Genomic DNA, 19,401 nt, shown 5'->3' with positions numbered 1-19,401 from the left:
ATGCTATGTTAATACTTGTAAAATCAACGAAGTATAAATAATTACGAATAGTATTTTATAGTATGACAACCATCTTTAAATATAATCATACAAAACAAAATCACATAACAGCATTATACTTTAAACAATCCATAATAAAATAAAGGTAAAAAGGCTGATTTAAACTTGAAACATTGGTAGTATTGATCAGAGTTGCATACAACCATACGTTTGCCCTCTACCAATGGAATTTATGTTTAAAGAAATGTTTTCTAATATTACAGAAATAAAATGATTGTCTTGATGTGCTAATAAATATATACTTCATATGATGTTTTATATGTATAATTATTTATAAAAACTTGGCACTACAGGTGTAGGTAGTGGCATTCAGTCGATTTTATTAAAGTATTGAAACGCCTTTATTGTTTAATTACTGTAATGATTGAGAAATTTAGATATTTGTTAGCTATCATTAAAATATTTCACTATTTTGCCGTAAATTATCTTTTTGTAATTTCCCTAAAATGAATATCGATTGATGGGGTAATTTGGTTTTAATTTTTCTTTTATAGGGTAACACTAACTAATTCCAAAATGGCAGAAAGCGACATTGGTGCGTTATCATGTGAGCCGATGTAATAATGTTTTCTTGAATATTGTCGTCGTGAGTGGATTTTAAAATTGTGTATCAGTGAATTGTGACATAACAAACCATGGCGGACTTAAAATCGCCGCCGTTTAGTGATATTAAAAGACCTGAAGAAGTCGTCAGGATGACGACGAACGATAGCCTGAAATTTGCAGTTCTTATCGGGCTGATTGAAGTGGGACAGGTGACCAACCGCGAGGTGGTGAACACCGTTCTGCATCTGGTGAGTTCCTAGAACAATACTATGCTTCGTCGCATCGCGATTACGCCAGTGCGCTCTCTCGAATCCTATTGGATTCGTCTTGGAAAGGTTATTCCAAACATGTTTAATGGGTTTACTAGTGCACTGTCTCTCATGTTTAGTTGAATTATAGAATAGTTAGTCGGTGTGGCCTTGAAGAGTATGTGGAAGTTCATCGTGTGCGGCGTGGCGCGTCTATTTTCATTGTTTTTATCGATCGCGTTAGGTGGTGAATCGCAGGATCGCGCGAGCAGGTTGGCGGTCGCGAGCGGCCGGCGACCGCCGTGTTTGTTTTGATCACTTTACTGTCGCTCGCCGCTCAATTTATTTATTTATTTCCATACATATCTCGATCACGTAACGTGCTTCACGACTTACTGTTCAAATTTATTGCGCTCTTGTAATTTCCATAAAGATGAGGAGTGTTTTAACGAGCTAAACGAGCATTATTTCAAATGCAATTCTCTACGTAATTGTAGGTAATTTAAATATTTAGTGTCTCCGACTTATTTGACGTGGAAAATAAAATTGTGAAGTACTTTGAAAATATTTGTTGAGATTACATTACAGTTTTTCATGCTCTTAATGTTTTATATATGCCTTAACTTTGTTTTAAATTTTATTACCTTTGCAAGTCGTCTTTCTCGGTTATAAAGATTAAAATCCATATTTAAAACGTATATTCGACTGTTAATCATACTTAGTTGACCTTCGCATGACTGAAACTTCAGAGATATCGTAATTAAGTACTTCCTCTGTAGGTATTTATTACATTTCGAAAACATGAATCTGTAAAAAATATAATAAAGTTCCTTAAAACACCATTTTTGTTACAGTCGAGAAGAAATTCTTGAGCACCTGTTAGTTTGTAAAAGAAGACAGAATTATATAGAGTTGCGAGAAAATAATGATATAGAGTTGCAATATTCCATAATATCCATAGATTACGATAGCTCAATGGCACATCAGTTCCCAACTGATAAGATGGCTTAGATTAATCGCTTCACACGAGTATCAAGTCAATAGGTAGGTTCTCTCTATTATGTTTTCAGTTACTATTTACTCACAAAACTTTCCGCGATAACGATTAATTATGTTTTAAACGAAAAAACTACAAGTGAGGACTAATAAAACACATTTTTATACGTATTTTTACAATTTTTTGAGTATTGTTTTGATAATTTTAGCTCTAAAATAAAAAAAAAAACCTCCCTAGGAGATAGCATTAGTCCTTAGCAGCTATGAGAAAAGATAACGAACATAAAATACTTTATGTTCTCGGAGCCGTGATTTCGCAAATGTAAACTAATGGTAGTTTGCATTTTACGTCAAGGATAGAATATAAAATTCAAGACGAGCTCGCCTTTTATGGCGGTGTTAATATTTTCATATTTACGTACCAAATCCGAACGTTCTAATAGAGGTTGACTACGTAATGTGGTTAACCTGATAAGCGATGAGAATTGAGCATTTAAAAATGCACTTCAAGCGAAGAAATCATCATCCAGCCAGCTAAAATCATTTACATCATTACATAATATGTTTTGTCAGGATATTGTTATTATGTGCAGTTACATGCTCAGAAGTACTTTGAAGGTGGTAGAACCATTTGTGGTTCGACTCCGACGGCACCACCGCTACACCTATTTCTGCCTCATAACAGCAGCGTTAAGCGCTGCTGTGTTCTGGTTTGAAGGGTGTGGTAAGAGAGACATACTTTTCCAAGGCGTTCCAGCTTAGTCCTCAGGGGTAGCGTCGCATCTGTGGCCGACCTCAGATCGTTCAATCCTATCTGGGGTTGATAACAGATGTCCATGAGCAGCAATAACTACTTACCATCAGGTGGACTGCATGCTCGTCTGCTACTCCTATATTATAGCTAGCTGACATAACTAGCTGACCCGGCAAACTTTGTAGCGCCTCAAAATTTGTACCGCCTTTGTACCGCCTCAAAATCTATTTATCAAATATATTTCATATAAAATATAGCCTATGTTACTCGTGGATAATGTATCTTTCGAATGGTGAAAGAATTTTTAAAATCGGTCCACTAGTTTTTGAGCCTGTTCATTACAATCAAATAAACAAACAAAGTTTTCCTCTTTATAATATTAGTATAGGTAAAAAAAGTACAATAAAAATATAATGTAGTATAATATAATGTAGTATAATGTTCGTCTCTATTAGCCGAAGAAACATTACCAAAAGAATGTGTTGCACATTTTAAAGGCCAGTAAATTTGTTTAACATTACCTATACTTTTGAAAAAAATACTTTCGCTACTAAAAGGTTAAGCAACATACGTACGCAAAACTAACAAGAAGCAATGTTATCGTACAAACGAAATCTTAGTCCTTCACTTCGTCGGCCGTTTACGCAATCTGTTCGTATAATATTCTGTAATCCGATGCCACTAAATAGCCGTTTCATTTGAACGAATCTTTTCGCAATAACAGGGATTTAATTATTGAGTTGCTGTCATGTGAGTTTCTCTCGCAGGTAATGGAAATATAGTGTCTTTCTTAACTACGTAAAGTAAATTTTTTAAAGTCCATGCATAGCTTTCTTTAAATATGAAACTATAAATACTGTAGGTTTTACTTGTCGTCAAAAATGCGGTTTATATCCTTACATCTATTATTGATATTCAATCTATTTGACTGTCGATAATGATTACCTACCAGAAATTGTCAAATTTCGAACTTTGTTAGGGAAAAATTGGATAGATTGTTTATTAATAACGGATGATAAAGATCTCAAATTGTAACGTAAATGTTCTGTTATAAGGCAGTATTCGTCATGGCTCTAAGTCTAAAGATCAGATCATGCATCGAAAAATATAATTCTATTTCTATGGGCTATGGCACTATTTTAGTCAAAAATTACCCTCTAAGGACTCTAAGCCTCTGAGGCATTAATACATATTAATGTATTATATCTACGAAAGCATTATAACATAAACCGATACAGAATTCGCGAACATCAACAAGTCACGCACCAGGCGAACAGAAACAGTGGTGATGTTACAGATGACTTCATTTCGATTAAAGGCGAGGTGGATAGGTTTCCGTAATTGCAGTAAAAAGTCCCGGCGAAGTGGGAAACAAATGAAGCGCGTCACACCGACTCACAGACCACCATTAGTATTCACCATTGTCGACACTTGCCCGTTTAAGCGCTCGTTACCATAAAATTGCGCAAACCTCACCACAATAAACGGCAACTTTTTATTGTACAAGGAACAATGGACATTCTTCGTGGTGATATATACCTGGTGCTTATGGTTGTAATAAAAATAAATATGCAGTGTTTATATGTTGGCTACTAACGGATTACAGTTGTATGAAAAAAAAACGTAACCGATATCTATACTAATATTATAAAGAGGAAAAATTTGTTTGTTTGATTGTAATGAATAGGCTCAAAAACTACTGTACCGATTTTAAAAATTCTTGCACCATTCGAAAGCTACATTATCCACGAGTAATATAGGCTATGTTTTATATGAAATATATTTGATAAATAGATTTTGAGGCGGTACAAAGTTTGCCGGGTCAGCTAGTAATCATATAAATTGGTTGTGGCACATTTAAAGACTGAAATAGCAACGAGTATGCAATCCACCTGATCTAAATAATTACTGCCGCTCAGGGACATTTATAACCAACTCTATGTAGCACAGAAGTTCTACCAGAATCGGAAAACCTGCGCCGCCACTTTGAAGGGTTAAGAAGTACCACCTCATACGTAAGTTAGCCAGCAAACCCAACGAAACGCAAGAACTTCTCCACGCTAGTAATACGTGTGACGAGTGTACTTTCATGATCGAACCATACTCGTTCAACTACTTTTTTCTTATTTGAGTCGTATCCACAAACCGGCTTGTTTATATGCAAGTGGAAGTACAGTTTCCTTATACAACATGTTATTGTAAGGTTGTTAATATAATCATAGACGGTCACACACTTGTAGCTCAAACAATCCTCGTTTACAATATGGTGTAAATTTAATAAATGCATCCTCTGTCATTGTGTGGTAAATGTTAAAATATTACATTTAATAGGTTTCTCATGATTTGTCTCTTACAACATAATAATACTGTGAGCGCAAAGTATGAATAATTGTTTTTATTGAGATTGAGATACTTCGAACACTAGTTCTTATTAGTGATCGAAGTTGAAATACATAAATTAGAAGACAAACTTCAATATTTTTGTAAACTACTTTAAAGAACATAGTGTTCGGTATTTTCGCAGTAAGTATTCTACTTCCTTGTAAAGTTCTCTGAAATATCAGAATCGGCAGATTAATTCCTAAGTCTGGCTCATAAAGACTATAATCGTTGCGAAATTATAGGAGCGACGAGAAATCGACACTAAAAGTACATAAGGTTAGTTGGGATACAATCGGGACTCAGGGTAAAACAGTATTCGTCAAATTAGTGACCAATAAGGCCTTTATAAATTAGGAAACGTCATAATACTTCCATTATTTCCACGGCATGCTGAAGCTAATAAAAAAAGAAATAAAATTTGTCTACATTTTCAATCACAAGTTAAAGCAGCGTCGATATTTCTGCAACTATACCAAACAACATGCACCATAACCATACTTTCTTATGTTTCCGGGTACATAACTCAGCGTAACTGAACCCGTGCAACGACGAACTTGACCGCGGCCTTGCATGCACGGCTGCCACTTTTTGTGCAGGACCGGTTTGTTCATCGATGGCGTTGATACAACATTGTACTTCACTGCATAGTCTCTTCAATGATAATGTTGACATGTAGTACACCGCCAGTCGTCAGCCTTGTGTCACGTATATTCAGAGCTAAAAACCTCGAATTCAAATAATTTAAAACAATATCCAACCTACTTATAGCGCCCCCTACCGGTAAATGTCATTATCGTTTTTCGTGCAGCCTGTGTACATTTATGATTTTTCAAAATAGGAAATAAAATAAGTAATTTATCGTAAAAATTGTTAATTTATAACAAATATTTCAATTAATAATTTATAAAAGACGTAGGTGTGATATATTGTGCAGAAAAGTTACAATGGAAATTAAAAATTTTGACGAAATTATTCTGAAGACTTGTACTAGGCGGCCATTACGAATGCAGTCGCAAATTGAAAATGTATTATTTTCATTTATTAAAGATAAGATGATAATCTTATATATTAATGAGGAATGACAAGGTAAATTTTTACATATATATTTTTCCAAGCAAAGGATTTTTAGATTACCATATTGTTCTGTAGCAAGGAATTTGACGTCTTATGTTCATTAACTAAGCTTGTCACCTATTTAGGTGATCTCGCTTATTTAAATCCTTATATAAATCTCGCTTATATAAAGCTATGAACATAGAAATAGGGTGCTATTTAGCCCCGTGCATGGGTACTAACCCGTTTATACTGAGTATTTACTCACATAAAAGAATCTACTATTGAGTAGAATATACCTAATAGGTATTCACCCGTTCAAATAAGGTTATGACCCTTACATATTGGATATTTACCTACATTACAAGAAATAGGGTGCTATTTAGCCCCGTTCATGGGTACTAACCTGTTTATATTGAGTATTTACTCACATAAAATAATCTACTATTGAGTAGAATATACCTAATGGATATTCATCCGTTCAAATAAGGGACCCTTACATATTGGATATTTACCTATATAACAACTATAATAAGATACTACTATTAAGTACAACGGATTTCACCCATTCTAATAGGGTATGATGTCCTTCACATCGGGTAAATAACCCATATAACAAAATACTAATAATCAGTAGATAGACACAACTATTACCATCAATTGGGTGTAATGATTTTAATGAATGAACATTTTATTGAAGAATCATTCAGATTAATAATGTACATGATACAGGATATAGAGATGACAATTTATATCCTTTTGTAATACTCTAGAAGAATCTAAATTTGGTTTTACCATTCATAAGAATTTGGTATCTAGGTAGATCAGCATATTAAAGAGTAATTTACTAAAGGAACTATCTATCTATCTAGATGGTGATAGATAGACTAAAGGAAAAAATAGTTTAAAGGAAGAACACTAGCCTCTAGGAAACTGTGGGACGGATAACACATGATTAGACTTTAAAAGTTGCACAAGTCGCAGTTACTATTGTAGCTGTAAAGAGTCAAAAGCCATGCCACATCAGGCGAATGCTTACTGCTCTCGAGCATTTGACATGATTGTTTCTTAATAATTTTAAATTATTTGCCTTTATAAAGATAATTTGCTATCAATTATCTTATTACTGGTGCTGGTCATTTATTATGTATAATAAATAATAAGAAGAAATTTCATAGTACAAGTACTGGAACAAATGATCGGAAAAATGGTTTAAGAAACAATGATTGTTCAATTCATATATATATAGTACAATATTTTATAATAACAAATATAACGAAGATATTTACACTTCATCCTATGATAAACTTCATCCAAAAGTTTGAGATACTCATACCAAATAGGGTCATTATCTGACTTACAACAAGCCTCATGCACAAATATCTGTGTCACAGAAAGGCTTGATCGAAGTTTCCTTTGGAATAAATCTTCAATCACAACAGATTTTTAGGTAAGTGGTTAATAATGTGGTCGATTATAATTATAATTTTAAAGACCAGTTGTAACAAATAACTATTGACCCAAGCTTTGCAAGTGGTTAGCTTTAAGAGTCTATTTGTATAAACACTTAAACTCATTATTCTCAAGGAATGAAGATTTTTTCAAAATATACTCGGTATGTGTGTAGAAAGACTTCTCACATCAGTGATAACATATTGTTTACTCTTAACCAATTTTTTACAATATTTTTACTTTACCAACACCTGATGATGGTTATGTTGGTTTATATTGAATATCTTGGTCTTAATCTTGAGCTTTAAATAAAGCCTGGCATTCCACTCACTACTTACTATTGTTTTCAAGAAAGCATATTTGGATACTAATTCATGATTACCTTAAACAGTGTTTACATGTCTATGGTTAAATGGAAATTCTATGCATTTCAAGTTCTTTCCTTTGGTTTGAGCAGAACACTATATTTATGTTTTTACTAACCTTTTAAAAGATACAAGACCATACATAACTGATTAAGATCTAGGGACATTGTGTCAGTTATATATTTATATAACATAGTTCCTATTTGAAATGTCATAATAATCGACAAGGAACAATAACGACACTTAGTAATTTAGGATCATAGACATAATAAGCTATATCATTCTTTAGGATTTATTGGTTATTTAAAAGATAGTTTGATAATTGAAAATAATGCAACTGTTAAGGTTGTATTATACAAGCAATAAATAAATAAAAAATCAAATTGCTTTACCATTAGATAAAAGATTAAAAATCAACACAAGGGTGAAATAAAAAAAAAAAAAAAATAATAATAATAAAAATATATATAATAATAATATTAAAAAATAAAAATTATAATAAATGCAAAGATATGTATATATATATAACAATTTTAATAATGTTTATCAAAATACTATCCCTCTTACACATAGATATAATTACAGGTGGTAGTTGTCATATTATTTTTACTATCGGGACACAATCAGTTATGTAACATATGGTCATTATTCTCGGTATTTTTGTTATTTGATTTAAATAACAAATCCGATCAACTATTTAAAGTTAAATGCAGCGTTACTTGTGCTTAAAGATATTTTTTCAATAATCATCTTCAACACGGTGAAACCCTAATACCTGTAGGCAACTCCACAGTTATTTCATATAGATACAGCATGGTGTTTAATACCCACATTTAACCGTAATATCAAGGCACATATTGGATTTATTGAATACCCAAAAAATGTTTTTATTTCCCTAATACATTCAATAATTTCAGAATGAATTTGCTATCACTAAATCAAGATTATACATTGCGAATTAACACTTTGAAGGTTTTTAAATAGATTTATTTACTAGGAAACCTACAAGAAGTATGACTTACAGGTTATGACTAAGGTTATACTATTTAAATGGAAATATTCATTTTATTTCTAATAAAATAATTGTTGTTAAAGATTATCTCTGAACGGTTGGGGAGTTTGTGGTAGTATCAGACTGGTCCAGACAGTCCTAAAAAATAGTATTAAAAAAAAAAAATAATAATAATAATAAATAAAAATAAATAAACCTTTCGTTTTGGAAGGGTTGCATTTTGGGTCTCATATGAATTTAAAAAAAAAAAAAAAAAAAAAGATCTAGATCCATTTGTTTTTCGTCAACACTTTACTCTGTATGTTACTCGCTTCCTCGAGGAGCGTTTCGTTTCTATACACGAATCTCAAGATTTTGTTGCTCTACAAGCAATGTTAGACGCAATAATGAAAACGTGATGCTGGTGCTTGTAATATTTTGGCCTAAACAGTGTAAATAACTAGATCTATCTGTAGACTGGTTACAATATTCTTTTCATTTTGATATATATATATATCTAGAATTATTTTTGTTCTTAAAATGCATATTTTGGTTTTCTATCCTCCATATCCCAAGTATGCTATTAGTTGGGATAGTTACATCTGATGTATAAATATTTTTAGCGAGTTAAGTGTAAAATATTATATATTATTTAGTGGAGATGAAGAATAAATACTATTTACTTTTTTTGGTTATTGTAATTACTCATATAGTAAAAAAAAAAAAAAAAAGAAACAATAATAATATATGAGTAATATATATATATATAAGTAATATATAAAAACAATAGATATCGTATATATTATGACGTTCACTTGGTGTAAGCCCGTGAATGCCATTATTACTACCGATTCGCCTACATCTGAGTCGAGACTTCTAAAAAGTATACATAAACATAATAATAACATTATTGTATATTAACCAAATTGTTTGGCAGAAGATATTGTATATTAAATTGCCACATGAATTTAAACCTTACTATAACCAGTGTTCAAACAATCTAGTATTACCATTATTTCATAGTAATCATAGTATTTGTCCAGCACATCCTTAATAAAATTACCTAGATAGGCCTAGTAACACTTGAGAGTTACAAGAATAAGTTTATTTCTTTTATGTAATCTTATAATACAGTGACCTCCCAGACGACAGTTTCTAGATTTTACCAACCACGGAGGATGATGGCATTGATATATCATTTTTTACAATACATACCATTAGAGAGCACGCTTTACCACGCTGCTACGCTGACGTCTAAACATATGAGTGTCAGTTAAGACCCTCTTAGAAGGATAGCTGAATGGATCAGATCTAAGTTCAATTTTGTAGTAGAGACGTTACATCAAACGTATACTTGATAACTGTAATTAATATTTAAATAGATATATTAAATTAGGAATTTTAAAAATAATAGGATTTAAATGTTTTTGTATCTTGTTTAATAGGCTCGTTATTTTACAAATCTCTAAACATCTACATGTCAACATTATCATTGAAGAGACTATGCAGTGAAGTACAATTAGAAATTAAACGAACTTACCTAAGTGAAGTTCCAATTTCAATTGTACGAACTGCATAGTCTCGAAATGATATTATAACCCACCCACCCATACTTATATACGATAAGTATTACCCATAATATCATCTATGTTGTAAAATAATCGAGCTAATGAACTTACATCTTGACCCCAGGATCTCTAAACTTAATGACATTTACCGGTAGGGGGCGCTATAAGTAGGTTGGATATTGTTTTAAATTATTTGAATTCGAGGTTTTTAGCTCTGAATATACGTGACACAAGGCTGACGACTGGCGGTGTACTACATGTCAACATTATCATTTCGAGACTATGCAGTTCGTACAATTGAAATTGGAACTTCACTTAGGTAAGTTCGTTTAATTTCTAATTATCTACACTACACTCCAGGCGCTAAACACTACGTCCGGTTCTGTTTGTGTACTTAAATAATGTTTATCGTCAAATATAGGTATTTATATGGTGGTAATGCGCGGTTGAATAGGATTTTGACTGAGCCATCATAATATTGCAGACCTTGGAAAGGTTGTCTCATACTCTTAGTCTAAATTAAAAACACTGTTTTTCCAGCTTTAATCATGGTCTGTAATCCTCACAGATAAGATTTTTTTTATCACAAAACAGTTGATTTTTTTTTTGATATATCGATAACTACATTATTGTATATGCTGACTTAAATGTGAAGCAATCATATTTGTCCCCATGAATAGCAATGCAGCTGTGATCACCTTTATGTAAAACCCTTATTTTATATAGAGTTGCTCAGAGATGTCTATTGATCACATACCATCATGTGGCCTCTATGCTCGTTTAGGTACTACTGCAAGTGTATCAAAGGTATACTCAAACTTGACTTGTCACCATGATGGTCTGACACGCAGAGGGTCCCGGGTTCAATCCCCGGCCAGACAGATTTATAAATGATGAATTTAGATGTCTGTTTCTGGGTCTGGGTGTTTGTGTATTTGTCTCTGTGTGTGTCCATAGCACCCACGATACAGGGAATCCTAGTGTGGGGCTGTGAGTGTAGTGTCTGGTGTGACGTATGAATTCTTATTACCACTTTGAAAATTATATTTTTTTAAGATCTGCGTTGTATCTTTCCCAAGAGCCCATTGCAAGACGAAGTTTGAACGGTTAGTATGTGGAATATAGAGCAGCGGTTAGTATGTGGAATATGGAGATTATAACTAAACGTTTAGCCATTCAAGAGGCACTGTGCTCCAAGTTACTCGATCGATCGCTCGGTAAGCGTCATTGAATATTAATCGACTTAGTACAAAAAGTGGCGCATTGGTAATGTTTACTGATGTAATTCAAGACTTTGTTTTTAAAGATTAAAGATATAAGACTATTGATATTAGATAGCGTTGATTGTTTTTAAAAAGATGGAGCCCTTTATTTGCTACCCCCAAAAACGAATTAGAAAACCTGATGTTATGCGTGTTATTACACATTATAATCCATATTAAGCAGAAATTGGTAGGGCTATATTGCCGCTACGCTCTAGTTACGCTGAATTTTACTGCCAAAATTGATAAAAAAAATTATAAACACAAACACAAATAAAACTTCTAAAAAATACTATAATAAAATATTAAAATTAAATTTATTCCAGGGATATTTAAATAGGACGGTAATTATGTTTCATAATTTTAAAGGGCCCCTTAAAAGTATGGTTGTAGCGATAAAAAATGAGTGAATGAATTATTAAAGAATAATTAAGGAAAGCAAAGGATCGTCTAAAAAAGGGTTAAGTAAATTCGGTGCTCGGGGCGGGCGCCGATTGAATATCCTGTCCTCTATTTTTACAATTTTTGTAAGTGTTGCAGACACCGTTTTCGTTTTCATCCCACTGCAGAGGGTAATGTTTTTCAAGGGTGTGTAATTTTGTATGTTTATATGTATGTATGGCATGCCTTCTAGCCCAAACGACTTGACGGATTTTAACATAGGCATGAGGTGTCGTACTATTCGTTTAAATCCTGGGAGTAATATCTATATATATAAAATAGACTATAATTGTAAGTAGGGTTTGTTTTTATACTAATTTATATACATACTTAACGATAGGGTGAGGTGCAATTTTTTGTCGAAAGTATACATCTACTTCCGTATCTTTTGTAGACGTACTACGACGTAAAGAACTGATCTGTGTATTAGAAATTCTCGACTATCAAATTTAGTTCTATTTAACTGATTTTGATGCTATTATTTTATGTGTTGATGTGGGAAGGCTCTTGGGTGTGAAATATGTTTGTCACTGCTATTATAAAGATTTACACCCTCTAGTGGCGTAGTGCCACTGACATTTACTGTTATTCCGTTGACGGCTTTAGTTCAGTTTTTCAATGGAGAAATGTTAATCCGACACAGAAATGGGTATATGATTTAGATCTAGGCATATCTGCGTGGAAATTGTTTTTGTGTGGGTGTACAAGGTGCCCTAGTTTAGGCGAATACGTTTTTGTATACTTAAAAATCATTCGTTAAGTATATGTACACGAAAATAATTGAGGCAAATGGAGTTAAACTATAGTCGACTACACTAGTCATAAGCGAGTTAAAAACGTGTAAGAAGTCTTGTTTTGGGGTATATGAGGTTTCGTAATTTCAATTAAAGCAAGTTATAATGAATATAAAATTGTCATATAACTTCGTACCGCAGACTACTTAAAGAACGGATTAATAAAGGTAATACAAATACGATGAGCCGGGGAATTGCCTTTTCTCCAACTGCCTAATTACTTTGCCCACTGTTTCAAAGGTGGGTCGGCTTTATTTCACCCGGATATGAAGCCGGCGTAGAATTGGGATGGACCAATTAATTGTGCCCCGGAACTTGGCTAATCGTCCTGGATTCCCGGTTATTTGTGTATAACTGGAGCTTAATTAGAATATTTTAACTTAATCTAACTGCTTCAAGTGTAAGGGTATAGTAGGTGTGAATATTGGTAAATTTCACTCTACGGATTCAGAGAATCTAATCCTGTGAACACCGTAAGTCAGAGAGTTTCTTTAAAATAATCTCAATGACGTGGAAAGTCTGTAAAGTCCACCAATTCGGACTTGGCCAGCAAGGTGAGTGGATAATTACCTAATCCTTCTTATTCTGATAGTCCAGCAGGTGATCAGTAATGGTTTAATTTGGTTTCAAAGTTATCGTTTCAGTAATTTTGCAAGATTTTCTTATACAGATTAGTCTTTACTGTTACTCATTACTTTACTCAACGATAACTTTACTGTTATCATTGTAAAACTGCGCGTATTTTTATCCTACTATTCACATTTATGGAATTGTCTCCTACCTACTGCTAAATATATACATTTGGGTCCAATATCATTGTGGTATCCTCCGAGATATTTGTCGTGGAACTATTTCAATAATTAAGCCGTCGTTGCTTAACTATGTGAGTATCTTGTTGTGTTTCTCGTAAGTGGAGTTGTGCCAGTGAAGCATGTGCAATTATGTAGGTGTACATGTGTTAGTGCCGCGTTGTTATGTAAGTGTATTCTTCTGTTTTCTTTGAAATATGATGAAATTATCATCTTTACATTATCTGTATGTTCATAGGTTCTTTTTAAAATGTGAAGGTGGTAGAACCCTTCGGGCTTCGATTGTTAAGCAACACCGCTATACCTATTTCTGCTTAATAACAGCAGTGTTCAGCGCTGCTGTATTCCGGTTTGAAGGGGAGACAAACTTATCCATAACATTCCAACTTACTACTTAATTTATATTAACACGCTTTTATTAACTTGGGTTGTATGTAGTTATGTAACGGAATCTTTGACGTCGATTTTTACCCACTTTAAACGGTCTGATTAATTTACAATTATAGAAACAATTATCAAGAACCGATGACAATACACTGTTTTAATAATTTTATCCCATTCTCAGGATTATATCATATCATATCAGGATCGTCAGGAATCAGGATTAACGATTTTCCTTGTGCGATTTTAGCGTGTTGTTTAGTTTTTAAACTGTAATTATTTTAAACACACTCTTTTACATGTGTAATACTTCTATGGATATACTAGAAATGAAACTGCTATTAATACTATATGATGCAAGATGTAAGGAATGCATAAAAAATAACTCAATTTGTTTTGCAGCAAATTACGACGTACGGATTAATCAAAGAAAGACTCTACGGAAAAATTATATAATAAGTTCAAATGGTTTCAGTAATAATCTACGTCAAATGAACTAATATTTCTGCACATTGCAAGATAGTTGCGACTAAGTAAGAAACCGTACAAGTAGTAAATAATCTCTTATTTTATTATTCTTATGCACAAACATAATTGTAACAGATTACAACTATTGTTTGTAATGATATGTAATCTTCACATAGTGCATAGTTGTGTGTAAGTATGGAAATATTTTCAAAACATGATTTCTTACGTAACCTTTCCTTGCTATTGATGACTAACTTTATTCAACTTATAACATTACGTTACAATAGGGTTTCCGCATTTTTTGTGTTATAAACTCATGAAAAGGTCTACTTTTTAAATGTATGGAGATATTATTGTAGTAAAAACAATTGGTTTTACTGTAAAATAAGGATTTTATGATTACGATATTTCTAAATATAGATACTGATTTAGTATAAATATCATATTGATTCAGATTTCATTACGAATATTGAATTATTTCTGATTATTCAATTGTTTCGGATATTAGATTTGTCAGAAACAGTAAAATTTAAAAAATACAAGTAGATAACGTAATTTTAAAGTAATTTGTAAAAAAACTTATCCACCGTCTTCGTTGGGCAAAAATTTGTTATTACGGTGTCTCATTTAGGCTACGTCAATATCCGAAATTATTCGGAACTTTGAATCGGATTAGGTTACGGTTTCGGATAGATTATTATTTTCGATACCTGATAGTTTCAGATACGGTTACGGAGCTCTATAACATCCTTATTTAAAACCGATTTCATATAATGATCTTGATAATTACTAGCGTTACTTAACAAATGACACGATGTGCTATATATGTTGGTGAAGCCGAGCGCAGAATCAAGTAAAAAATATTTTTCGCAAAGATCGTTCCCACGAGATGCCAAAACTATCAAACAAGTAAGTAAGAAATGTTAAGAAAACTTGATAAGATCTGAAAAAAAGGTTACACGTGCGCAAGATTGAGTTGCAGAATTTTTGTTGCCTAATCCCCTCCGAAGGAAGAAAAAGTGGTATCATTAGAAAAGTTGCAAAGTTTGGGCGGCCGCTGGGGCGGCGTGGGGCGAACGCTAACGAAAATTCAAAGGTCGGTGAGATCGTTTCTGAAGATGTATTGGTTCTGAGAGATACGGACGAGGGATGAATATATATCACACGACTGGCTGATGTATGTCTGAAAATTTTTAGACTTATGGTATTTTTTCGTTTGCCTTTTTGTTCGTGACTTTATCTTACTCTTTTTATTCCTAGGGGATATTTATATTACCCACCAGACTAACCTATTCCGAATTGTTCACTTTTTTCTATCGCCCTTCTTAGAAATATAACAAAGTTGTATGTATAAAATTGAACATGTTTCTGTATTAAGCACATTTGGAATTAAAATTTGTTAAGTTGAGGTACATATTAATTAAAGTGCTTTTCGATAATTTCTCAATGCATTTGTGATAATCATTACATCCGCATAGCGCAAAATAGCGGGAAGGTGTCAAACTACGGAGATTATAGAATATTTCAAGATCCAATAACCCTTTGAAAAATTTAAAGATTTGTCTACTATATCAATAACGAGATAAAGTGATTGTGACTGTAGACGTAACGTACGTGTGTCGACTACCTAACTTGCTTGATACAGATGCTTGATGATTGATGTGAGACTAACGACATGTACCTAGACTCTACGCTAAAATTTACTTTTGCGTACGTACAAGAAATAAATTGTTTTCAAACGCCTAAAATTTTCTTGTGCTTTTAGGTATTTAGTTACTCAGGAAATAACGGAATAAAAGAAGGCTGGAACGTAATGGAAGGGAATGAAACTGTAGCTAGATCTAAGTTAGTTGACTAAACAATTAAATAAGTAAATTCGAAGGTGGTAGGACTCTTTGTGGTTCGACTCCGGCGGCACCACCGCCACACCTGTTTCTACCTAATAACAGCAGTGTTAGGCGCTGCTGTGTTCCGGTTTGAAGGGTGTGGTAAGGGAGACAGACTTTTCCGAGGCGTTCCAGCTTAGTCCTCAAGGGTAGCGGCGCATCTGTGGCCGACCTCAGGTAGGAATATCTAATCCTATCTGTGGTTGATTACAGATGTCCATGGGCGGCAGTAGCCACTTATCATCAGGTAGACTGCATACTCGGCTGCTACTCCTATATAAAAAAAAACTATTTTTCTACGAGTGGGACACGGTCGAAACTCAAAATTTCGACTTCACATCGTAGGTCTATGGGTTTCCGCGATGCATCGCAAGAACTTGCGAATCGATTCGGCACACTCCTGTGATGTGGAGTTATAGAAAAGAGACGCCTCGCCGCACGGAATCGCGTTGCAGTAATTTGCCTCGCATGTTTCTGCATGTGTGTTGCATAGGTGCATATGTTATTGTTACTGTAATATACTGTATTTAACTGCATATGCATGTTTAAAGTAATTTACACACTTATCCATATGCGTAATCGAGTAAAATTACACTGACAATAATACTAATATCGAAAACTTTCAAAGTGAATGTATGTATAATTTTCGATTCGATTTAATGTTTTCTAATATATTCTAATGAATGACGCTGATTTAAATTAAAAATAATTGTTGTTTCACACTACATCTATTCAATATATAAAAAAACAAAATACAATCACGTTTCAGAAACTTTCCTATATTGTCAGCTACTTCGATTGGTTTCGTATGAAGCAGTGGTGATAATGGAAGAGCGATGAGAATTGCAGTTCATTATCAGAGTTAATCGAGTGTTCGTAATTGGGTGCGAGCGCGTTTTGTTCCACACGACTTCTACTGAACTATTGTAGTATCTACTGAGATATGTATTAGTGTCACGATTCCTACCTGTAACACCTCTACTTTTGGACGGTTAGTAGTATAGAGCGTATATTCTATGCTTTGCTTTGCAAAAATCAGTACGTATTCATTGAAAAATGAGTGTTGATATCACCGCTGTAGAACCGAATGGTTGAAGCCATTGAAGTAGAGGTTAATAGGCAACGTTGGACAAACATTTGGACAAGATTTGAAAGGACTATTAGGTTTCCCACATACTTGCACTGCGGCAGTATTTTCTTTAATTATAATAAAAGTAAAATAAATGTAAAGGTTTACTAGTGCTCCTATATTCCGTATCTTAAATATACCTAAGAGTCGTTAGATAATTATTATACTATAGATACGATTAAGCTGTGTTACGTGGCGTATATTAATATTTATCTATGTTGTAATTAATTGCTAATATAATATGTAAAACGAGGCTCATTATGTATGCTTACGTCTGCCTCATTGGCTCACGTTTACATATCGCAGATAATTGTAAGCTTGTCGCCACCAACATATGTGGGTGTAATTATAATAATCATTTATGTATAGATAATGTAACTTTGTAATATACGTACTAAGGAAATTACTTTAAGATGCAAATGTTGTAGGTTATATATTTGGTTGTATTAAATAATACGTGGTAGATGTTGGGGCTATCGGTTGTACTAACCATCCATGGTTAATTACCTTAACTGAGTTAAGACAATTATATACACATAATACATATTTGGAATATTAAAACGTCCTATGTAGTAAGTTTGTTTAGAAACTTGGTCGCCTTAGTATAACGATATAAGTTTTACGTAGTTAATTGTTTTTTAACTCTTAATGTTTGTTGGTCATTATTGACTATTATCTATTCATGAATTTGAATATCGACCACAAGCAATACGAACCACTACCACGAACACATCAGAACCGCCTTATTTATAAAGTATTGAAGGTGGTACTTTGTGGTTCGACTCCGGCACCACCACCGCCACACCTGTTTCTGCTTCATAACAGCAGCGTTTAACGTTGCTGTGCTCTGGTTTGAATAGTGTGTTAAGGTAGACAGACTTTTCCGAGGCGTTCCAGCTTAGTCCTCAGGGGTAGCGGCGCATCTGTGGCTTACCTCAGGTAGGAATATCTAATCCTATCTGGGGTTGATTACAGATATCCATGGGCGGCAGTAGCCACTTACCATCAGGTGGACTACATGCTCGTCTGCTACTCCTATTTTACAAAAAAATAAACCACTACCACGATCACATCAGAACCGCGATAGATGCAAGTGCGCTGAGTAGTTACGGGAGAACTTGCCCGACTGTGCAAATATTTTTAATTTCCCCAACTCCCGCCACCTCGTTTCTTGAGGGAACAATTTAAAGTTGTGCTGTGTTTAATTTAATTTGCTTTGATTTCATAAACCTAGTAGGCACTTGAGGAATGTTATGAAAATTGTTTAAACTTCTCTACAGCTTAACTGTTTGGTATCGTTGAAAGTTAAAGAATTTACGTAAATTTCGTTTGAAATTTAACACGTTGAAATTGTTTGTAATACAAAAATACACAATCAATCTTTTGAAAATAAATATTTTAAAATAAAAAATATATGTAGGTTTATCTTTTATGTTGATTCAGCTTTTATAAATTACGTAATCTTGTTCACCTTTCAATTTCCTTATATATTAATTCATTCCATTATATAATTTACTACCACAGACAACATTGTATCATGAAATTTGACGTGTTAATTAGTCTAAGTGATGTCTACATCGTTCTAATTAACGGTAAATAATTAATTACTAAATGGAATGTATATCTGTAAATATTGGGACTGAATCTATTAATATCCTATACATTTTCTTGACTTGGATACATGGCGAATGTCTGGTAGGATTGGTCGTGCTGGTAAGGCACCCATACCGAGGACTACCGAACGATTACCGGCCTATTTTACGTTTAAGGTATCATTGGAGAAGTGGGACTGTGTGATGACTATATTCGACCAAAT

The 19,401-nt window shown here is 33.4% G+C and overlaps 1 protein-coding gene across 1 annotated transcript in view; it reads left to right on the top strand.

Annotated features, from left to right (window-relative positions):
- The first annotated feature begins 558 nt into the window (after positions 1–558).
- Positions 559–19,401, top strand: part of rg (A kinase anchor protein rugose) — a 584,238-nt gene continuing 565,395 nt past the window's right edge. Inside the window, exon 1 of the mRNA XM_073089384.1 lies at positions 559–854. Coding sequence (XP_072945485.1) covers positions 696–854 — 159 coding nt within the window. The 5' untranslated portion in view covers positions 559–695. The remainder of the gene's footprint in view (positions 855–19,401) is intronic.

This window comes from Epargyreus clarus, unplaced genomic scaffold, assembly GCF_041222505.1.
Source record: "Epargyreus clarus isolate Ecla_fem2 unplaced genomic scaffold, WU_Ecla_fem_2.2 ptg000029l, whole genome shotgun sequence".
Classification (NCBI taxonomy): domain Eukaryota; kingdom Metazoa; phylum Arthropoda; class Insecta; order Lepidoptera; family Hesperiidae; genus Epargyreus; species Epargyreus clarus.
Note: the sequence above shows the minus strand (reverse complement) of the source record. Positions and strands in the feature narration are given on the sequence as shown.